A 24,724-nucleotide genomic window follows, 5' to 3' on the forward strand; every position below is an offset into this window, starting at 1 on the left:
GTGGTAGCGACCTGTCAATCAGAAAGAAGCCACCCCCTAAAGCATACCCTGATTTATCCTCTATTTTATTCTAATTTGGACAATTTACAAAGCGAACATCATTCTGTATTGAAGTGATTGAGACCTAGCCTGGCTAACACCAGACCAAATCTCATTTGAGATTTGGTCTGGACACCTACAATGCATTTCTCCGTAGAGGAGGTGTGGTTTACGATCCTCCGGAGCCGTTTATTGGGCGCTAAGAATGTCTATCAAAAGTGTCTGTAGGTAGCTCTTAGCCAATCAGATCAGTTATACCAGATGACGTAGTAGAGCAACAGAAATGGATGATTGTTGTGTGTGTGTGTCTGTGAGAGAGTGTTGTTTGCTGCTTTGCTTCTCCAGTTCTCGCTTTCTGCAAGATTATTTATTTTCACGCTTTATTCCCCCTCATGTCATTCAGCCACACACATCCACTGATTTTATGGGCAATAAACAAGCTGCTGCGGGTCTCTCGGCGGCTCCACTGTCCCCCGGCTCGGAGCGAGATCACCGGCGGTGACCGGCGGTCTCGCCGGCTCGGTGCTAATCACCGGCGAGACCGCTACCGGTGATCTCGCTACAAGCCGGGGGACAGCGGAGCCCCCAGAGACCTTTCGCCTTTCAACTTTCGCTCTAAACTATTTAAAACACCATCTACAGCTAAAGAGAGTTTCGCGTCTGCAGCAGCCATGTTGGATCCGGAAAACTACAAGCTTCCAAGTGCCGAGTAGTACGCGTCATCGTCTTGCCGTCCCTCCCCGCTCTGTGATTGGATCCCTAAAACAGGGCTAAGAAACCTTCCTGCTTGCCAGACCGCCTGGAGGTTCGAAATTAAATTCGAGCGCGCAAGGCAGTCTGGGTATACCCAGGCTAATTGAGACCATGAACTTGGTAGAAAAAAATGTTTGCTGAGGTAATAAATAAAGTGAGAATTAGTGTCATTTTCTCATCGACTCCCTCCCACTGGACTTCCTTTTGCAACCAGTGGAGTCGCCCCCTTCTGGTCATTAGAAAGAATGCAGGTTTCAAGCACTTCCCCACTGGCTTCACTTCTTACAGATAGTATCTACTGAGCTCTGGTTTTCTATTCATCTCTTTAACCTCTTTCAGCAGGTTTAGCTTGCCCCTCATCTAATCATATGTGTCTTCTCACCATGTCTCTGTCCTCGATGGTCCTCTGTGGGCGTCCTGGCGTGCCGGCTGGCGTCCCCTTCAGCCGCTTGTGCTGAGTGAACAGGATGTTCATCGTGGCCAACAACACTTCAGACAGGTTGTGGCGCACCTGGGGAGACAAAACAACCTTAGAAAAAGTAAAGAATAATGCTGTGTCTGCACGTCCCTTCAGAGTTCAGATCCTGATCTCACCTCGTCACTGAAGTTCCTGAAAGCAGCCACTCTCTCCTCCACGCTGTCCTGACTGAGAGGAAGGAGCTTTAAACGCTCCATCACCTGATGGGAAATAAAAGACGGGGATGACGTTAACAGAGGAGCTCCATACAGGACTGTCTCAGAAAATTAGAATACTGTGATAAAGTTCTTTATTTTCTGTAATGCAATCAAAAAAACAAAAAATGTCATACATTCTGGATTCATTACAAATCAACTGAAATATTGCAAGCCTTTTATTATTTTAATATTGCTGATTATGGCTTACAGCTTAAGAAAACTCAAAAATCCTATCTCAAAAAATAAGAATATTTCCTCAGACCAAGTAAAAAAAAAAGATTTATAACAGCAAAACAAAATCAAACATTTGAAAATGTCCATTAATGCACTCAGTACTTGGTTGGGAATCCTTTTGCACAGATTACTGCATCAATGCGGCATGGCATGGAGGCAATCAGCCTGTGGCATTGCTGAGGTTTTATGGATGCCCAGGATGCTTCAATAGCGGCCTTTAGCTCATTTGCATTGTTGGGTCTGGTGTCTTTCAGCTTCTTCTTCACAATACCCCACAAATTCTCTATGGGGTTCAGGTCAGGGGAATTGGCAGGCCAATCGAGGACAGTAATCCCATGGTCAGTACACCAGTTACTGGTGGTTTTGGCACTGTGGGCAGGTGCCAGATCATGCTGGAAAATGAAATCATCATCTCCATAGAGCTTTTCAGCAGACGGAAGCATGTAGTGCTCTAAAATCTCTTGGTACACAGCTGCATTTACTCTGGACTTGATGAGACACAGTGGACCAACACCAGCAGCTGACATGGCTCCCCAAACCATCGCTGACTGTGGGAACTTCACACTGGATTTCAAGCAACTTGGATTTTGCTCCTCTCCAGCCTTTCTCCAGACTCTGGCGCCTTGACTTCCAAATGAAATACAAAACTTGCTTTCGTCTGAAAAGAGGACTTTGGACCACTCTGCAACTGTCCAGTGCTTCTTTTCCATAGCCCAAATCAGACGCTTCTTCCGTTGTCTTGAGTTCAGAAGTGGCTTGACCATGGGAAACGGCTATTGTAGCCCATTTCCCGGACATGTCTGTGAACAGTGGCTTTTGATACCTGGACTGCAGCTTCAGTCCACTGTCTTTGAAGCTCCCCCAAATTCTGGAAGCGACTCTTCTTCACAATGCTGTTAAGGCTGCGGTCATCTCTCTTGGTTGTGCAGCGTTTCCTGACACATTTCCCCCTTCCAACAGACTTTTTGTGGATGTGCTTTGAAACTGCACTCTGTGAACAGCTTGCTCTTTGAGAAATTTCTTTTTGTGTCTTACCCTCCTGATGGAGGGTGTCAATGATGGTCCTCTGGACAGCAGTCAGATCAGCAGTCTTCCCCATACTTGTGATTTAGTTTACTGAACTGAGTGTTTTTCAAGGCTCAGGAAACCCTTGCAGGTGTTTCGAGTTAATTAGACGATTCAAGTGATTAGTTGAATACCCTACTAGTATACTTTTTCATGATATTCTAATATTTTGAGATAGGATATTTGAGTTTTCTTAAGCTGTATGCCATAATCAGCAATATTAAAATAATAAAAGGCTTGCAATATTTCAGTTGATTTGTAATGAATCCAGAATGTATGACATTTTTGTTTTTTTAAATTGCATTACAGAAAATAAAGAACTTTATCACAATATTCTAATTTTCTGAGACAGTCCTGTATGTTCAACACAACATCACTTCAGTCATGATACTAGAACTATGACAACAGGTACAGGGTGTGGATCAGCCGACCTCTCCAGGTCAGAGCTGCACAGTCTGTTGAGCACTTTAAAACATTGAGGCCTAAAACTTCCTGTAAAACCTCTGGGTGATTTTAAAATAAGCCCCTAAAACCTGAAGTTTTTCTGGAAATTCAACAGAAGTGTCAACTCTTCTACTAAATAATAGATTTTTCAGCCTCTGTAGCAGATAGAAATGAAATTCAAAAAGTATTTGAGAGCTTATACAAATACTACAAAACGACGTATCCGCTTTCCAGGCTTCAATGGGTTAAAACATTATTAAAAACCTATTAATTCTCCTTGGCGTTCAGTCCCAGCTAGGCAAGAATCCTTGGCTTTCTTTTTACTTATTTTACCCTTTTATTTGTCTTTTTTAAAAATCTCTAACTCTGTTTTGGATTGAGTTTTTATTACTATTTTATTGTATTTTATTTCATTGTTTTACTGTTTTAGTATTTTATTGTTTTCATTGTTTTTATTTATACCTATTTGTGTATGATTTATTCTATTTTAATAACTGTACAGCACCTTGGTCAACTGAGATTGTTTTTAAATGTCTATAAAAAAAACTTTGACTTGACTTGACAACAGGTTAGTTTATTGAAGTGTTTGGTGACTCACATCGTAGGCTCTGTCCACGTGACCTGCGTGGTACTCATCAAAGAACGTGGTCAGGTCCAACAGCAGGTAGAACGTACTGTCCACAGACTTATCTGCTGCTACACCATGAGAACGATACCTGCAGCGGAGATTATTCAGGTTTTATATAATGCTCTGAATTACACTTACTACATATGTGTATGTGTGTGTGTGTCCTTACCTCTCAGCGATAGCCACTGCAGTGTTTTTTAGCCTCTCCTTGTTGGACTGAGGAGCGCTGACTTGGGCAATGACTGGACTCAAAAGCTTGTTCATCAACTCCAACACCTTGTCTGGATTCTACAAAGATGGAGAGACAGTGAGAGGACTGTAAGCCAACAGCCAGATATACAGACGTGGATGCAGAGATGGCAGAGACAGGTGAGCTCACCTTGGCCAGCTCGTACAGTTTGACTGCCTCCTCAAACAAGCCCTTGTTCTCGGCCTCTAGAGCCACTTTACTGATGATAGCTCTGGTGTCCCCGGCGAACTTATCTATGACTCCAGGCTAGAGTGAGGAGAGAAGATCAGAGTTAGACTGAGAATACTACAGCTTTGATGGAGAGCAGGGTAACTACCTACTAATGCCAGCAACCAAACACAAGATCAAAGAAAAGTCAAAGAAAAATCTTGTGAAAGCAGAATTTAGGTTATGTCAGAAAACTATATTCAAAAACACCATTAACAAAGCAGTAAGCACGTTACTGGTCCCAGACCAGCTGACTGTCAACAGCCACATACTGCAGATTCTTATCAGCATAAAAAGCCAACTAACCTTACATTTTTTGTAATAAATCCCATTACATCTTATTAAAACAGTCATCAACATATTGTGTATACCTATATCCCTGCACATACAGTAGCTGCACCAGGATTGCTTGTTTAAATTCTTTATCTAATCAAAATATTTTGGGCGGTCATAAATTGCATGTTTGATGACATATTTATTGAAAAAAGATTTTTTATTAGGTAATTTTCCAATTTTGCCCTATTATAAACTGCAGCCTTGACACTGATAGACTGACAATTATAGACTGTAGGCTAAACTATATCCAAAACTACAATTCATTAACAAAATTATCAAATTCTTACTGGGACAACTTCACAGACAGTTAAACTCATTCTGATTCTCAGGAACAATGATGGATCTTCATGCCTCATTTACCAGCTGACAACATAATACTCAAATCCAGCAAAATGCCATCATCTTAGTGCCGTATAAGGCAGGTTTACAATGATGTACTGTAATTCCCCCCCAGTTAAAAAAGGTCATATATCCCTTGATTGATTAGTAGGTACAGTAGGTAACAGATTGGCAGGTCTCAGGAGGTGGAACGGGAGTTTGAGGGGAATAAAGTTCCCTCAAACATCTCAGCTGGCAGAGTGCTGCAGGCATGGTGAGAAATGTCAAGAAACTTTGGAAGCAATGAGGCACTGTGAAGAACTTTCTGATCCATGACAGTGGAACAAAGTGCTGCTAAACGGGGAGTGTCAAAACAAGTAGGAGACATGCTGAAGAAAGGGAAGATTTCTGTACCCCCACATTGAGCAGACACAAAGAGTGACATGAGAAATATTGAAGCAGAGAACGAAGAAAGGCAAGTGAGAGCAGGTGAGAGGCAAAAATAAAAGTAGAACGACAGAAGAGATCAAAGACATAATGTTCATACCTTCCGACTGCCGTCCTTCTCTAATCTCCCCAACAGCATGTCAAACTGTAGAAAAACAATATTCTATATAAACAACATGTACAGTATACACATACCAGACACATAGGTATAGGTTTATTTTGTCAACTTATATTTACAAAGCTTCTGCTAAGATGGGTGTAGTCCGTAAAAAATGAATGAAACCAGGGTAAAGGGATAGCCATAATATTTTCTAATTGATATTTTAACTGTATGTTTCAGAAAAATAACAGATGAAAAATGGTTTCTGCATTTAAACAAAGTGGAAACTTTTCAGTAGAAAAGTGTTGAATGAGTGATCAGGATGTCTGAGACGAAGGAAAACAACTGTATGAATATGAACAATGTTCTCAACCTCCATTACTCCAGAATGAATCTACTGACATGCAGATTCTTAAAGCCACATCAGCTGATCTACCATCTATTTATCTAAATTATAAATGCACTACATTTGTATAGAGCTGTTCTAGTCTTTTCAGACACAAAAAAATCACTCACAATATTACACTATAAACACACACACACACACACACACACACACACACACACACACACACACACACACACACACACACACACACACACACACACACACACACACACACACACACACACACACACACACACACACACACACACACACACACACACACACACACACACACACACACACACACACACACACACACACACACACACACACACACACACACACACACACACACACACACACACACACACACACACACACACACACACACACACACACACAGAGAAGAAACTTTGAGTTCAGTATCTTTGGTAAGGATAGCGAAGGACAGCGAAATAGAGTTGGTTCATATGTATAAATACTTAGGAGTCTTAATTAATGACTCACTCAGCTTCAAGCCACACATAGAAAATCTTGTGAAGAAGCTGAGGTTCAAATTGGGTTTTTATTTTCGAAATAAGTTGTGTTTTTCTTTTAATGTTAAAAAAACCGTCTTGTCACTGCAACATTTTTATCTGTGTTGGATTACGGAGATCTTTTGTACATGAATGCTGCTGCTCAATGTCTTAGAATGATTGATCCTGTTTATCAGCTTCTTTGAGCTTCATTACTAACTGTTAGATGTCCACTCACCATTGTGAATTATACTTTAGGGTAGGATGGCCTGCTCTGGCCACTCCAAGGGCTAGTCATTGGTATACTCTCATTTATAAGGCAATATTGGGACTGCTGCCTTCGTACATTTGCAGCTTAATTACTGTGAGAAAGGCTGGATCTTATTCTCTTCGTTCACCAGATCAGTTGTTGCTTTCTGTCCCTTCTGCTCTACAGAGTTGGGTAAAAGGGCATTTGTTTACTCTGCACCTTATGCTGGAATATGCTATAGAAAGAATGGAAATTAACTAACTTTGTTTCTTTGAGCACTTTTAAATCCAAACTAAGAGTTATTGAGGCCAATTCCACAACATGCACTTGTTTCTCATGACTTGTTTAAGGTCTGCATGTTCTGTAAATATGTAACTGTATTCTGTGTTTGCTGCCTCTTGGCCAGGGCTCCCTTGAAAAAGAGGTTCTTAATCTCAGTGGGATATTCCCTGGTTAAATAAATAAAATAAAATAAATTAAATATGTAGACTATTGGGGCCAGGAATCAAACCAGGGACCTTCTGATCAGTGGATGCCTGTGTCTCCTAGCCCCTAGTGAGCTCTCTGTATTAATCAGCTGCAGCTGTATTAGCTCTGTGTTAATGTGTGTCACTCACCTCTCGACTCTCAATAACCAGTTCACTGACACAACGCATGAACATGTTCTCTCCCTGGCTGTCTTTTTCATTGCTGCAGAAAGACACATGATATGAATTAAAAAACACATCTCAATGTACAAGCAATTGCTGAATGTGAACCATAATATTTGAAAAAAACGAAAGAAGAAGCAGCTAAAAGCCAATCATAACACAGGGTGTGACTGTGGGAGTGTTGCATCACCAACCGTAGGAAGTAGAAGTACTGCAGGGCTTCCCGTGGATCAGTGGACTCAAACTTGCGAGTGTACAGCATGAGCAGACGGATGAAGTTGAGGCGGCGCACCATGGGAGGGTCCCCCGGCTCCTGGCTCACTGCAGACAACACACCAACACGTTTTGTTTTGTTGTGGAATTAATTTGAAGATGTATTAAAATATCAGACATGTAGCAGTTTAAATATGCATCAAACATGTTTTGATAAACACACAGAAATCTGACCAACAGTCACAGTCTCTTTACAGGAAACTTCTGCTTGATTAAGATCAGAGCAGCTCTGATTCAGGAACAGGAAATAACAGGACATTAAAACCTTAGTGTCTCTTTTTTATCTTGCAGGTTTGTGCGTCAATGTTTCTGTGTAACTGAGTGTTGTCTCGCTCAGTGTTGTTCTGACTTTTGCATTTGTCTATCATCTGCTTTGATACTTGATAAATAAATCCCGCACAAGGCTGCTATTCCAATCTACCTGGTCGTCAGTTGTTTTTGTTTAAAGATTTTCTACAACAGTTTCACTAAAACGTTCTTTCTCGTGTCTGCACCACGCTGCAAAATAAAGACTCATGCACTCACACAGCTGAGCACTTTGTCCAGACGACTTCAGCAGCAGCCGCAGCTCGTACAGCACCAACGCCACGTGCACAGCGTGACTCCGGAGCCTCTCGACACGAAACAAGAACGCCACCGCCGCCTCAAACTGAGCCGTCAGGAACAACACCTGGAAGTAGAGGAAGGGCTGCTGGCTGGCAGAGAAATGGGACTCTCCTGTTGGACAAATGATGAGACAAGGAGACGTTTGGATGACACCAGTAATATGTTGAAGAATGTCTACAACAATAAAAACGTGTCCTAACCCTGGTTGGTTAACAGATGATTAAAAGAGCTTTGTTAAACTGTATTTGTCCATTACAATATTAGAAACATGTTCTTGTTATTTCATTCTCAAAGACTAGACTGAATCAGAGATAAGGATTATTTGTGAACAAACTGCTTTGCACTTGACGGGAATTAATCCTTTCTCCAGAAGAGATTAATTTTAGTTAAAAATCTAAAACTAATAGAAACAAAATAAAAATGAACACAAATTAATTTTTATTTTGTTTCTATTAGATTTTTGTTTTTAATCAGGCAATATCTGTCCAGTTTAGTTTTACTTGAAGGATGACATTTTTATTTAGTTTCAGTTGACAACAATATTTTTTACTGCTTATTTTCATTTCATTTTAGTTACAGTTAACAATAATAACCCTGGTATCAATAACAATGATACATGTGCAAAGAGACAGAGGAGGGACCTGTCAATCAGGCACAGTCCATACTGAATATGTCTTAATTTATTTAACTATAACAGCCATTGAATGGCAGCAATTTAACTCTGGGTCTATACATGCCATGTCAACATTTGACAGTTGCTATGGCAACTAACATGTAAGAATTTGAAAACATTCTGTCAAGCGCAGGTACTTAGTCATCAAGTTTACTTTTTAATTATAATCCTTAATCCTCTGGCTGGCTGGAAGTTTGAGCAGTAGAACAAGCTGGACCATGTCAGCCGTTTTATAGCCTTATCTCACACTTACAGCACTTTAGTTCAAAAAGAGAGAGCGCATGAGAGAAGAAGTGAGGGAGAGAGCGATGAAGAGGAGAAAAAGGACGAAGGAGGAAAGATAAGAGTGTGGGTGTGAAGGGGGGGCTGCGGCAGAGTGCGCAAACAAGAAATAAGTTAGAACAAACGCACATGCAAAGAGATAACATGTAGAAGAGGAAACCAGTGGGAGGACGAGGGGAAACTGGTGCAGGTGGAAGGAGAAACAGGGATAAAGGATAAAAGGGAGAGGACAGAGATGCAGCCAGCGAAGGACAGAGAAACAGAGAACAGACTGACAGTATGTGAGAGAAATAAAGAGAGGCTTTGGGCTTTATGTCCCGCTGTGAAGCAAGATGGAGGACAACAAGGAACACTGTGCCAGACAACCAAGGAGCAGAGCAGCATGAGAGGAAACAGAATGAGGCTCGGGGCTGTACTTCCCAATGAGCAGAGAGAGAGGGAGTGGTGGGATGGGAGAGGGTAAGAGCTACTGAGAGAGGTCTTATCAGAGCGGAGCAGGGTCGGCCCGTGGAGAAGGAGAACTCAGGGGAAAGCTGTGTTCCTCAGTGTGAGGGGGAGAGGAGACCTCATGCCCTCACTCCCCTTCTAGTGTATCAGGGGGCATGTGGCTGTTTAACAGGGTAGGTTTATTTTAAAATGAGTTTGGGGGGAAAATCAAAGTCAAAGACCATTCCAATTCCTTTATATGTGCCTCCTCCTCCTCTCAGAATCCTTAAAATGCATCTCGAGGAGCAACAAGGCTTTCCGGAGGAGCTATAAGTTAAAAAACACTTGTATATAATACAACTTGATTGGGGGGGCGCCGGCAATAAAGTGTTGTAATAAAATTAATATATTGTAAGATATAGAGGAAATGTATTATTGGATATGGACAGTCAGCACTGAATTTGTCAATATGAAATTTAGTTAAACTAATAATCAAATTGAATCTGAAACAATGGCTCAAATCACATCAAAAGTGTGACCACTAACTGGACTTGAGACGACTTGAACATTACTTTTTATCGCATAGTTATATCCTGTCTGGGTCTGGTATGTGTTATGTGTTGTGTGTGTGTGTGTGTGTGTGTGTGTGTGTGTGTGTGTTGTCTCCTCTATTTGTATCTTACATATGTACTTGCTGTCTATTATATTTGTATTTATTTCTAATTTTGTAGGGACTACGGATGCAAACTAGCAGCCTTGCTATAATCCGGCATATTTACAAAGATGTTTATCGATGTTCATTAATGTGCACTGTCCCTATCCAAAAATAAAGTATTCATAGTAAATTGTTATAACTAAAAAGAGAGACAGCTGTAACATAAAAGAGCATGATGCAGCTGTGCCACAGCATTTTTCATGGAGCCCGGTGTAAAACCAAGCAAGGGTGTCTCATTTACCGTAGTTAAATGCCTGATGCCTTGACTCTCATCTCAGGTGGAAGAGACAAAGACATGAGGCAACTAAAAGAATCCAGGATGTATAATAAAGGCTTATAGTCTAAAAGTTTATCTTCATTTGTCTAACGAGCTTTCTCACTTCCTGCAGAAGTAAAAAATGTATATCGGTTTGAATGTCTCTCTCAAACTTGTTTTAGTTGTACATCTCTCTTTGTTGTAAATTTTTTATATTTTTTAATATATTTTATACAATATATCTTTATATTTATATTTCAAGGACAGTACTGGAGAATGTGACCAATTCACTGCAGAATTTAAAGAAATGTTGAGTATTTGACAAATAAAAACCTTAAAAAATAAGAGAGCATTTCAGAAAACGCAAAAAAAATGACTCCCATCACTTTTCTTTGTACAACTCCATGTGAGAGAAAGTGTGCACAGTGTACTAAGAGAAGTATAGAAACACAGCAACAGAGAGTGTCAGGATCCCACTGTGTTGCAATTCTTCCTGCCTCACGTCTAATTGTCTGTTTCCAGGTTTGTCTTCTTAAAAACGCTCAGTTTTCAGATTGGGGTTCTTTAGCCTGTTGGTAGTGCATTCCACTGCACAGCAGCTTTTAGGCATTTTTGTGTTGTTTGCTAGTAGACAGAATTGACAAACAGAAAGATGAGGGAAGCTGTGAGATGCAGCCAGCATGTATGGAGGACAGTTTAAGCTGCAGCTGTTACTATTTACTTTACTGAAGGCATTGGATAGGTAGGGCCTATAGAGAGACGAAGCAGGAGGTATAATTTTGTTTCCTGCACAGGCAGAAGGTGACTGGCAGTTGTAGCACTTCTAAGCAAGAAGCTCTCCTGGATGAATTTTAAGTAGAAAAGATGAGAAACTGTGTTGCTATTCAAGATCCAGGTTTTAGCTAATTTTCCCACAAACTCATGAACTTTTGTTCCCACCTACTGTGACAATGATTTTCATTATTAGCTACCGCTCTGAGTCACACTTCTGGCTGACTTGTTTTCCATAGCAACAGCTGCTGATCATCATGGGAACTGTAGTGTTAAGAGCTGTCAGCCATACCATCTGAATGATTTTTAATTAAGCTGAAATATTCATAGCAGTTTCCTTTAGTGTTTCTACATTATCCATGTCTTTCTTGGCTGAGGGTATCATGAAAAGAAAACTGTAAATACAAATTTACAGTCAGGAAAATGACTTCCAGATCCTGCTGACTCGCCTGTTTTGGTATTAAAATTGTATTATTTATTCATATTTTTCAGTGTTTCTGTGTAAATGTGTATGCAAACACTTTTTTTCTGCAATCCTCTTTAAGACAGATGATAGTTTTGTATGTATGTTCATAGCATTGAAAAAGACAGGAGCAGGAATTAATGAGTGCACAGAACGGAAAGAAAATAATGTGAGAAAACAGCATGTACCGATCCTGAAATCCTGCCCTAATGAAGTGAATTGGGTTATGAGCCATGAAGTGGCTGATCCACATTTAACACAGGGTTTGCCTTTATGTCAGCCATCTCTGGACTATGTAACATAGGAATGACACAACCTTTTGAGGTATACAGATTTTAAAGAGAGGCCTGGTTTATGATCGAATCTCCATGTTGGCAGATATGCTGAGTTGAGGTGGCTAAAAAAGGTGGAAAGGATACAAAAAAATGTGCTCTCATTTCTAAACAATGAATGCAAATGGCTCATGGTCGTATTAGAATCTACAGGAGGCACTGAGCCAGAGGAAAGTCTGTTCCACAGGGGTCAGCACTCTGCAGACATCATGTCTGTGAGTCTGCAACAGCTTCTCAAGTACTACTGAAGACACGATGTTGGAGATGGAGGTGGATGGAGAGGAGTCATTGTTGAGAAACTTAAATATTTGTGGTCATTTGCAGAGTTAAAACAGAAATGCAGGTCATACCATAGTCCTCCAGCAGCTGTTTCTGTAGCTGGGGCAGGGTCAGTCTGTCCTGAGGAGAGCTGCTGCCGTCATCATCAAAACACACCTGGTTCAACTGTAGGGACAAAACAAGACACAGATAGAAAACACACCTTTTGTTTAAAGGTTGCTTTACTAAAAAATTGCATATTGTGTAGTAAATAACCCGCACAAGTCCAAAAATGACCAAGAGGGAAGCATTAGAAGTAAGCTTGTAATGGTGATCATAAACTGTGCCAGCTTCTCCTCTGGCCAACATGCAGAAAAATGACAGAAAAAAAAACAAAATGAGGTATAGTGTACCTTGAGCCAGAGGTAGTCTTCAGTCTTGTCTGCTACCTCTCCATGGTTATCACTGATGTCACATTTCCCGATCAGGCAGTAGACGGCTCTCTTGTAGGGGTCTGCGCTGTTCCTCAGCACCCTGCGGTAGTGGAGACGAAGCTTGTTCTCTGAAGTCGGAGAAAGGCTGAAGGGAGGAGATCAAGAGGAAGAAATGTTGATACTGACCTTCTTTAACCTCTGTGGATGGTTAACATATATAATAAACACATGAAGGTGTTCTGACCGTCTGTCAGGGCTGCTCATGTACTCCTGGAACCAAGTCTTGAAGTCTCCCAGCTGATGCTGCACCCTGTTCACCACCTGCATGGCTGCATTCAGATCTCCACAACGCAGACAGTAGTAGATCACAGCCCACACTGGGTGGCCCTCTATCTCACCGTCCTGTTTTGCACAAACATCTTTAATACAGTGGTGACAATTTTCCATGCACTCATTTCAAATAAAGATGTTGCAATCATCAATAAAAATATGTCACAAATCTGACTGTTGGTGCATTACGATTGGTAGGTTTACCAAAATGTTTTAGATATTTGGAATATAAATCTGTGTGTGTTACCTGCATGCCAGGTAAGGGCCCTGGTAGTTTAATGTTGAGAAAGCTGCGGACTAGTTGGTATGTTCCTGGGACTCCTCCTAGCTGAGCCTGATGGAGGTTCCCAAACACCGTCACCATGGTATAGTTTTTATAGCTAGGAGACACACAATTAATTCATCATCTTATGTCCAGTGACAACTTAGATCTCTTCAAAAACAAGACCAACTATAATTAAAAAAACAACATAATAAGCATAGCTACCTGTTCTCTAGGAAGTTGAGTGCCTGGCGTACGAAGGCCATTTGCATTTCAACAGAAGTGCGACTTTTGAGAGTGTCTTTGGCTGGAACCAGCAACACGTCTGTCATCTGCTTCACCATGAGCCACATGTCTGATACGTTCTGGAGGTGAGAGAGAGGGCAACAGGCAATAAGTACAAGAGAAGACAGAATGCATGTTTGATGTCAGAGATCTTTAATGAGAAAATAACAGTTAAAATAACAAGTCTTACCTTGTCATCCAGGCTCTCTGCTACAGAAGCACATAAATCTCCCAGATTAGGCTGAATGTGACCGTTCACTATCTTCTCATTGAAAATGTAAATCTGGAGGAGGGAGAGGTGTCGATAAACAGACAAAAAAGAAATGACGTTTATAGACGATTAGCTCCCAAAAATGTAAAATGCTGAACTGTTAAATTAAATTTCTGCTTCAAAAAAATGAATCCGCCTCCAACTCCATCCTCAGCTTCAAAAGTAAAACTAAACACTAGGACCATCGGGTGAAATGGTTCACAACAAAAAACAAGAAAAAAAGGATTAAAATATTTAAAAGGTCATCAAAGAGGATAAAAAAAACAAGACAGATGACGCCGCATGCAATGTGGCGACACATGGTCACAGTTAAAGACTGCGTCATGTATCAGATCAGACAAACAGAGAGAAAGAGAAGGTCACCAGGATGATGAGGGGAGGTCCCTCCACCACCCAATCAATCCATATATTTGATCTGCCACTTCCTGTCTCGCTGTGACCCATTTTAACTGAACCATCTGAAATAAACAACAGGCTCATCTACACATCTGTGTTGTGAAGAGGAGGGTTCTCTTTGGTACCAACACATTTATGAAATATCAGAAGATTCATTTAACTGATGAAACTCTTTCTCAGTTTACTTTGGACAAAATATTTAAAAAATGACTGATACTTGTAACAGAGCTTGACTGGTAAATTAAAGGGTAATATAAGCTTATCACAGATGAGTGTATATGTTGGAAACTGTCACCCTTACGTACAGTCATGAAAAAATTACACCATTCTTTTCTTCAATTCCTTGTTCATTTAATGCCTGGTACAACTAAAGATACATTTGTTTTTGACAAATATAATGATAACAACAAACATAGCTGAAAAGAATTTAATTTAAGAGCTGATATCTAGACATTTTCCATGGTGTTGTTGATAATTATTTTTTGTTATTATCAAGAAAATAGTAATGATATTTTTTCCATGACTGTAGTTTATCCAACAGAGAACACTTACAAATTATTTTTCCCAAATGTAAAAAAATGTCACGCTCAGTTCATTTCTTTTACAATTTTTTATACAAATTCTGAACATTTTTTATTTTTATTTTTTCAAATTTGAAGGATTCTTGTCAAGATTCCTGATATGCAATGGTGGAAGAAGTATCCAGATCCGTTGCCTCAGGAAAAGTACGAACACCACACTGTAAAACGATTCCACTACAGTAAAAGTCCTGCATTCAAAACTTACTAAAGTAAAAAGTACAAAAGAATCAGCATCAAAATGTACTTAAAAGTACTCATTATGCAGAATGGACCCACAGAGATTGTTTTATGTATACTCCAAACATAATAATATTATTATTGATGTATTACATAAGCAAAATTTAAATATTGTCAAGTTACTTTTGCTGGTTTCACTACTAAATATACTGGTATGTGGTTTAAATGATAAAAATGAGTAATTACTTTAAATTTTATTATGTTTTTATGTTAAATCTCTACCTGAAAAGTAACTAAAGCTGTCAGCTAAATGTAGTGGAGTAAAAAGTAGAATATTTGCCTCAAAATGTAGTGGAGTAAAAGAATAAAGTTACATAAAATGGAAATACTCAAGTAAAGTACAAGTACCTTAAAATTGTACTTAAGAACAGTACTTGAGTAAATCTACTTAGTTACATTCCACCATAGCTTATATGTTTCCATGTAAAAAAAAATCAATATCAGCAACATATGGTTATCCATCAATTACAATAACATTTCTAACCCTGAAGCTCCTCACAGCTAGCCTGGCTAATCACAAATGAGATTAGTCTGGAAACCAGCCATTCATTTCTCCGTAGAGGAGGTGTGGTTTACGATCCTCCAGAGCCGTTTATTGGGCGCTTAGAATGTCTATCAAAAGCGTCTGTAGGTAGCTCTTAGCCAATCGTATCAGTTATACCAGATGACGTATGTAGAGCAACAGAAATTGATGTTTGTTGTGTGTGTGTCTGTCAGAGAGTGTTGCTTGCTGCTTTGCTTCTCCAGTTCTCGCTTTCTGCAAGATTATTTATTTTTACGCCTTATTTCCCCCTAATGTCATTCAGCCACACACATCCACTGATTTTATGGCCAATAGACGAGCTGCTGGGGGTCTCTGGGCGGCTCCGCTGTCCCCCGGCTCGTAGCCAGATCACCGGCGTTACAGCAGCGAACGGTAGCAGGGCTAGTTGGTAGATTAGACTTTGGCCAAATCCTGTCGGAAGCAAGGCTAAAACATCCTTTTTCAAGGTGAAACAGGAGTGTAAAGTCAAACGTTGTTCTTCTTTTAAAATAAACTTTCGCTCTAAACTATTTAAAACGCCGTCTACAGCTAAAGAGAGCTTCGCGTCAGCTGCAGCCATGTTCGATCCGTAAGAAAACTACAAAACTACAAGCTTCCGTCTGTCGAGTTGTACGCGTCATCGTCTTGCCATCCCTCCCTCCTCTCTGGTTGCCAGACTGCCTGGAGGTTCGAAATGAAATTCGAGCGCGCAAGGCAGTATGGGTATACCCAGGCTACCTCACTGCTAGAATAAAAAAAAAAAAAAAAAAAAAAAACTCCATTACCTGGGATTTCAATGTAAAACTAAATGAGGGCAACACACCTGTCGTCCATAGGCCACCTCCACACTGTCCAACGCACTCCGTCCTGGAGCCGGCACTTCACTCACAAAGCTGGGCTACAATAAACAGAGAGATGATGACTTCATAGATACATTAAGAATAAAATCAAATCAAATAAAACAACAGAAAAGGCAAAAATACACCAATAAAACCGTCAATTGTGTGTAATGTGACAATCAGTGAGCATCTTAACCCTCTGGGCACACTTTCATTTACTACCTTTCGAGCCATTTGGGCTGAAAATGTCCACCTCCAAAAAAATGCTATAAAAACTTTACAGATTAATATTTTTCTCTACTTTTTTCTGCATAAACCTCTTAAACAACTTCTGCCCTGCTCAAAACTATTAAACATTCAAAGATTTGGAGGATTTTAACCCTTTAAATGCCAGTTTGATTGCATGATGTCACTGATGTTTTATATGAGAAAAAAAACACAAACATGTAGTTATTTTTTATATAATATATTTTTTTGGCTGGGGCATTGGTTTTTATCACAGCCTTGGATATGTCAAAGATTAAGAACAAAATTGATTTTGATGCATTTTTATTTTTTGTGTAGTGTCAGATTTAAAATTTACTACCCTTTCAGACCCTTCGGACTGAAAATGTCCACTTCCAGAAAAATGCTATTAAAACTTTACAGATTAATATTTTTTCTACTTTTTTCTGCATAAACCTCAGCTTATAACAACAGCTTATGCCCTGCTCAAAACTATTAAACATTCAAAGACTTTGACATTTTCAGCCCGAAAGGGCTCGAAAGGGTAGTAAGTTTGTGCACAGTGTATTATAGAGCCATTCGAATTTTTTTTATTAGAATTTCAAAATATATCAAGAAAGAAATCCTTCTTCCAAAAATCATGTCATTTGCAGTATCACAGCCAAAATTATTGCCAAAACAAAAGTGAAAAATGACAAACATGGCTGAAAATGTCCCTAGTGGGCCCAGAGGGTTAAATATTAAATCTTTATTCATGGTGAATATTCTGCATTTTGACAGTGTTTCCAGCCCAGACAGTGCTTTCCCAATGCATGATGGGATAGCTCCCACAGGATGACACACAGAGTGAAACTAGTTTAATGTCCTCAGTTATTCTGGTTAGTTTAGCTGAGTGGCTAGACAGTGTTACCAGACTTTAAGTATACATAGTCAGTACAACAATTTAAAATATTTAACAATATAAAAGATTTTTGTAAATGTAGCTATATTACTTGGAAAATAAATGACACTGTTGCTGAATGTTTTTTGGACAGAATTAAAGAATGTAATAATATTTTAGTCTTTTATTATTTTTTTCTATGCAGGCTACAAAACTGACAGATTTAGTGAGAACTGAACTCTTTAATTGCAAAATATCAAGTAAATAAATAATCAAGAGGTAAAAAACAGACTTGATCTGGAAATGTAATCTCTAATCTCAAACTTGCAAAAAATACTAAGAAATGCTAAAAATAAACTTTCCCTTCTGGCGTCTTCTTTATAAAAAGAAAAGAAAACAGGGGTGGACCTGCATCTTATGTTTAGAAGCATTTTAATCTTCTATAACACATCTAGTCAAACAGTGGAGGCCCTGTGCAGAGCCGGATCCATATGCCAACCTCTACCTCATCATTGTTAATATCAACATTTAGCTTGGAATATAAACCTCAGTACCGGTAGTCCTGGCCGTGTTCTGCCAAATCAAAATTAACTTTCCCATTATGTAAAATGGTGGGATCTACATATTTTCTGGGGATGTCAGAAACTTTCCCCATTTTGGGGAAATGTACACAAAATAATTAAAGATATCCTGGGTTATATAATACCTAAAGAATGTCGTGTTATGTACCTTGGGAATTTGAACCATTATGTCCTGGTCAAAGACAGATATTTAATAAAAATACTACTGCTCACATGTACAAAAAACAATAACAAGAAGATGGTATAAGGTGGAGCCACCAGCTGTGAATGAATGGTTAGAAATCATTAGAGAAGTCCAGAACATGGAGAGAATGACATCTAGACTTAGAATGAAGGAAAATGTCTTTTTGACTAAATGGGAGAAGTGGACGCGATGGGACACAATTGTGAATCCTTGAAATGTATCTTATTCATATTCTTTTCTCTTATATCTGTAAACATTGTAATTTAATAATGGATGCATGAAGCCATGACTGTTGTACTTTTTTCTTTTTTTTTCTCTCTTCAGTTGTATCTGTTTTTTTCTACCGCTTCACCCATAGGATGTAATACATGGATCCAATCCACTTTATTTATATAGCACAATTTTAGCAAACACAGGGTTTCCTAAGTGCTGAACAAACAATATATAGATAACACAATACAAAGAGATGTAGTAAACAATATAACAGTAAGATGCAATAAGATAATATAAATTAAAAATGGGATAAAAATAAATGAAATAAAAGGAGAGAGCAAAAACTGCTCAGTGTTGACCAATTATTCCTAAACATTTAATCCAAATGGTTATAATTTAATGGTTTGATTCTGCAAACTGTCTTTTTAATTTAGAATTTCCTGTTTCCTCTCTCTACATGGATCTATATGTATACTTTGATGTTTTCATGTGGAGCTGGAAATTTTCAATAAAAATTTAAGTTAAAAAAAAAAAAAAGTGGGATCTAAGGTTTGTCTCCCTTAGCAGTAAAGATGCTTTATTCTTTAAGTTGTCTTCCCTTAAAATGTGGAGGCGTATGCGTTTCCTGTACCTCCACATCCTGACTGAAGTCCAGAGCGTCCTCTCCTGCTCCCAGCAGAGTGTGCAACACTCTCTGTTTCACCTGCTCCCACTGGACCAGCATGGACTCACGGTGGTACTCTTCAGCCAGCAGGAACGTCTGAAACATGTCAGAGTATACATACTCATATAGTCTTATACACACACAGGTTAGTGTGCAGATGACTCTGATCAACATATGGAAGTGAGAGGACCGGACACTTTAGCCGTGTGTTGCAGTGAACAAGTGCTCTTATTGTATCTTATTAGGGCTGCAATACTTTCAATGTTCCTCAGTCTATTTTCTCAAAAAATGTCAGAAAATGGTTAAAAATTGTCAGTAACCTTTTTTTATTTATTTAATTTTTTACTTTGTATTTTATTTTATTTATTAAATTTTTAATTCTCTCTTTGTTTTTTTCCCCGAACTTATATATGTCTGGGTATATTAATATATATAAGTTGTTTCTTAAAGTAAACCCCTTTATCTGTTTTTTTCATACTGAGATACATAAGTTAATATAATTTACACTTATTTACACTTATATGTGATTTTGTACGTGTAAATGTGTATCGTGGATGTGTGACTGTTATGTAGAAAATTAATAAAGAGATTTGAAAAAAAAAACAAAATTGTCAGTGTTTCACAAAGACCATTACGATGTCTCAAACAGACATTCATCTCATCGTCACAGGAGGAAAGAAACCAGAAAAGATTTTAATTTAAGCGGCTGGAATCTGAGAATTTTTACTTTTTGTTCTGAAAGAATACTTATTATTAATCAATTATCAAAATAGTTGGCAATTAATTTAATAGTTGACTAATGAGTGTTTAATCTGCAGCTCTATATTATAACTTTATAGCCAACATAAAGCGAGGTGTTAAATATCCTGTGATACATTTAAATTCATATTTTCCAATTATTCGGGATGTGCTGAAATGTTCCTGGTGTTCTTAACTTGTTGGAAGCTTTATGTATGTATGCAACAAAGTTAAACCTTTAATACCGAAACCTTCACACACACAAAGAAAACGATGTGCACGCACACACACACACCAGAATTAGCAGCAGAGCTGTTAGATTGTGCTACTCCACCAGGACACAGTGCCGTCTATTTTAACCCTCCATAGAGACTCAAAGTGAGATAATGGGAACGTGAGATAATTGAATCTTTCCAATCTCCAGCTCAGGGAGACACACATGTAGACCGGAGCTTCCATCTACCTGGTTAACTTGGTCACTGGCTGGATGTCAAAGAGATCACTTTAACATATCACAGCTGCATAATTGCAATCTGTCAAAATCTATGGTGGATTTAAGAAAAACTGGGCAGAAAATGAGAAATAAATTTGAGGTCTTTTTGACAAAAATGTCTCCATTACATAGTTTGAGGACTAGAGAGATACTAGAGAGAACTAGTTAAATGCCCCCTTAAAACAAATCTCCTTTCCACAATTGCTTAAGAGTCAAATTTAAGAGATTCTTTTTATCTGAAATGTCACACACTTATGAAATGAATTGGCCAATAAATTGTCAGATCTTATACTGATACAGGTCTCCGCATTAAAAATCCAAAATCTCTGAATGTAAATGACAAGTCAAGTGGCTGCTGTGAGGCAACTATGACTCGACTAAATATGTCATTTAGCATTTTCCGTGTGATGTTAAAGGCACAGTGTTTGGACAGAAATCTGCAAGAACATCTTTAACATCCGCTTCTCTTTAATCAGTGCATTTGAGTTTTCTAGCCTTGCACACAAGTCCCTCTTCCCTCTCTCAGGGAGCAGAGAGAGATAATGGGGACGGGAGCTAATTAAACGCAGGGCCTATTAGCTCTGCACATCAGGGAAGCCATTTCAGAACCATTCCCTAAAGGTTCACACCACAAGGACTTTTAGATCACAGCAAGACAGAAATTACTAAAAATTTGGTTTTTAAGTGTTCTTATATGGTGATGTGCTATAAATGTGCATACATATGATGTTGTCAAACTAAACATGTGGCATACCACTACTGAGTCTTGTATCATTTAAACAACATCGCCTATAGAGAAATAAAGAACATACTGAGATGTTTTATAGGCCTGGATGTGATTTAGTTCTCCACACTGAGAAGAGACACGATCAGATACTGATATCTGAGAGATACTGACCCTACGACGAGACTCCTCGATGGCTGACAGCAGGGCGTTGTCCCGCTCATTCTTCAGGAAGCCCTGAGGACGGACAGACAGACAGACAGAGAGAGAGACAGACAGGTAGACAGGCAGAGAGACAGACAGATAAACAAACAGACAGACAGACAGGTAGAGAGACAGACAGAGAGATAGAGAGACACACAGACAGGCAGATAGACAGACAGACAGACAGACAGACAGACAGACAGACAGACAGACAGACAGACAGACAGACAGAGGTAGAGAGTCGGACAGGTAGAGAGACACACAGACAGGTACATGTGACAAACAGAGAGAGAGAAGAGACAGAAACAGAGAGAGAGAAAGCAGGAGATTATTATCTCAAACATCGAGGACATAATAAAGCAGAGATACATAAGTGTATAGATTTATTTATAAGTGTATAAGAGAGTTGTGGAGGACAGATTTATCAGGTGCACCAGTTTGCTTCTCTAGTTCCATCCTGAGTCTCTGTGTTCCTAGACATGTGGTTAGTCCCACGCAATGTCAGGATGAGTCCAACACACACACACACACACACACACACACACACACACACACACACACACACACACACACACACACACACACACACACACACACACACACACACACACACACACACACACACACACACACACACACACACACACACACACACACACACACACACACACACACACACACACACACACACACACACACACACACACACACACACACACACACACACACACACACACACACACACACACACACACACACACACACACACACACACACACACACACACACACACACACACACACACACACACACACACACACACAGCTTGTTAGACGCCATCTTGCTGAGACAGCAGTCATCACAGCCTCCATTTTGGAGTCATCTCAAAATGGCCGCCCCAGCACACATACATCCTCCTCCTCCTCTGGTCCTTCTGCTGGAAACGGTAATTATTTACATCTACTCCACCGATAACTCAGATCTGAGCTGTCTAGTGAGTGAGTGGTCCTTGTGTTAAGAGTGTCAGAGAGCTCGGCAGCTCTCTGAGGGACAGACATCTGGAGGAAACAGCAACATGGAGGCTGACTGTAACGCTCCTGGTTACAGCAACAGGAGAGCAGCTCACTGGCAGCATTACAGTCAAACATACAGGAGGACGTTAATAGTTTCCTCAACATCAGGATACATGTGGAGCATTAAATGGAGAAACAATGAAGCTGATGAGTCAGAGGAAGAAACATCAGCTTTATTTAGAAGAACATCTTTTACTGTCATCAAACCACTGACACAAGGAGGCTGGCTCTATATTTAGAGTTCCATCCCGTTTGATACCAGGAGGAGACAACATTTCAAATAAAAAAACTGGATAAAATGCTAAGGTCAAACATTAAATATGTTTTGCTGCTTTAATAAAAAAAGTGTGAATAAAAGCAGAATGTTGTTTGGTTCATACACCAATCTATTATTTGTAATTTCAATAATTTTATCTTTTACTGTAAAGTACTTTGTTGCTTTATTTTTTGAAAGTGGTATAAATAAAGTTATTATTCTTATCTTTTAACTGACTTGAGAAAAAGAAGAAGTATCTAGTTTCATTAATAGGGCTTATTATTATTATTGTCGTTATCTTTATAAATCTGGGGATTTTTTTCTCAATCATTTTGTCTCCAAAATGTCAAAAAAATAGTTTAAAAATCATAATTTCTGAAAAATGTATTTAAATGTGTTTTTATCCTGACCAGCAGTCCAAAACCAATAAAGTTTTTCATTTACAATATGATATGGAAAAGGTAACCAGGAGCAAATCATTTAGATTATTATTCCAATAAATTACTGTCCTTCCAATAATCTAACTGTTGTAAACAAATTAATTACAAATAGATGTTAAATACAGTGCCACAAAGTTAAAAAACAACAACAAGAAAATTAACTAAAACACCCCTCATATTCTCTTATTAGACATTTAAATGACACCAGTAGAACTATGTCATGCTTTCCCCTTATTCTAAGGCTATTTTGAGACAAACAAAAAAATACTTTTGAAAAAAAAAAAAGGAAAAAAAAAGGTAGTTTATAAATATATAGATCTTTGGCCATTTTACTCACTTTTCATAAAAAACAGAAGACAAATCTAACAAAGACGTCATGGACAACACTGTCTACAAAGCAGTTCTTTAGCTTGTATCTTAATGTTCAGTTGGATTCTTTGTCAGCTTTGTTCCCTTGGAGGTCAGTACTCCATCTAAATATTCACATTCCTGAGCTAAAAGGTAAAATCTTGCTGCTTCTTATTATGCACTAGGTTGCATTCTTAGAGTTTACATAAGCATGTGCCTTCTACCTCTGACATAATAGTCTCTTAAGTTGGTGAAAGATGTTCCCTCAGTCAGATAATAGCATTTTAATTCACTGATGGCATTTTTTAGCACCATTTGTCTGCTTCTGAAGTACGTAGGATCCTTTTAGCTTCAAGAGCTAACACCTGCTGAGAGACACACAGATCTCTCAGCCTACTGAGATCCTTCTGCTCTACAGGGAGGTGGCTTCCCTCTCTCTATCTCTGCTCTCATCAGCCCCCCCACTTGCTCCCTGCTCTGCCTACTTCACTCTCATTGCCTCCTATGGTTTCCTCTCCAAGCTCTCAGCCTTCACCTCTGTCTGTCATTGCATTCCTCTCCTCCTCTTCCTCTCTCATCCCTTTGCCCGAGAAATGAGGGTGAATCGGAAGCACAAAAGGTTCACTGTGAGAACGAAGAACTTCTTCAAATAACCTCGATAGCAAAGTAAAGGATAGCACTGAAAGCTTACAAATGCTAGACCAGTGGTTCTCAACCTTTTTGAGTCGCGACCCCCAATTTAACATGCATGTTGTTCACGACCCGCGAGAAACAAAGTGACCCAAAAAGACACAAAATAATAAAAAAAAGACACAAATTGACCAAAAAATGACACAAAATGACCAAAAAGGACACAAAATGACAAAAAAAGACACAAAATGACTAAAAAAAGACACAAAATGAACAAAAAAAACAAATTGACCAAAAAATGACACAAAATGAACAAAAAAGACAAAATGACTAAAAAAAGACACAAAATGACAAAAAAAGACACAAATTGACCAAAAAAGACACAAAATGACTAAAAAAAGACACAAAAATGACCAAAAAATAAATAAATAATGAAGCAGACAACAACTAAAAGATCTCCCTGTCTGAAATTATGTAATTTAATATTCATTTTGTGCATTTATATTTTTTCCAAAATGATTTGGCGACCCCCAGAAATCATCTCGCGACCCCAATTGGG

At 39.0% G+C, this 24,724-nt stretch overlaps 1 protein-coding gene across 2 annotated transcripts in view; it reads right to left on the bottom strand.

Annotated features, from left to right (window-relative positions):
* Positions 1-24,724, bottom strand: part of nup93 (nucleoporin 93) — a 41,286-nt gene that overhangs the window by 2,164 nt on the left and 14,398 nt on the right. For both annotated transcript variants that reach the window (XM_059335523.1, XM_059335525.1), the window contains 18 exons: positions 21,389-21,451; positions 19,227-19,355; positions 16,497-16,571; positions 13,856-13,948; positions 13,606-13,745; positions 13,366-13,498; positions 13,033-13,190; positions 12,768-12,933; positions 12,447-12,540; positions 8,098-8,289; positions 7,494-7,620; positions 7,267-7,339; positions 5,497-5,541; positions 4,218-4,334; positions 4,008-4,126; positions 3,809-3,926; positions 1,387-1,470; positions 1,175-1,303 (listed from right to left, as the gene is read on the bottom strand). In XM_059335523.1, the coding sequence (XP_059191506.1) occupies positions 1,175-1,303; positions 1,387-1,470; positions 3,809-3,926; positions 4,008-4,126; positions 4,218-4,334; positions 5,497-5,541; positions 7,267-7,339; positions 7,494-7,620; positions 8,098-8,289; positions 12,447-12,540; positions 12,768-12,933; positions 13,033-13,190; positions 13,366-13,498; positions 13,606-13,745; positions 13,856-13,948; positions 16,497-16,571; positions 19,227-19,355; positions 21,389-21,451 (2,055 nt within the window). The remainder of the gene's footprint in view (positions 1-1,174; positions 1,304-1,386; positions 1,471-3,808; positions 3,927-4,007; positions 4,127-4,217; positions 4,335-5,496; positions 5,542-7,266; positions 7,340-7,493; positions 7,621-8,097; positions 8,290-12,446; positions 12,541-12,767; positions 12,934-13,032; positions 13,191-13,365; positions 13,499-13,605; positions 13,746-13,855; positions 13,949-16,496; positions 16,572-19,226; positions 19,356-21,388; positions 21,452-24,724) is intronic.

The sequence above is a fragment of the Centropristis striata genome, chromosome 6 (genome assembly GCF_030273125.1).
Source record: "Centropristis striata isolate RG_2023a ecotype Rhode Island chromosome 6, C.striata_1.0, whole genome shotgun sequence".
NCBI lineage: Eukaryota > Metazoa > Chordata > Actinopteri > Perciformes > Serranidae > Centropristis > Centropristis striata.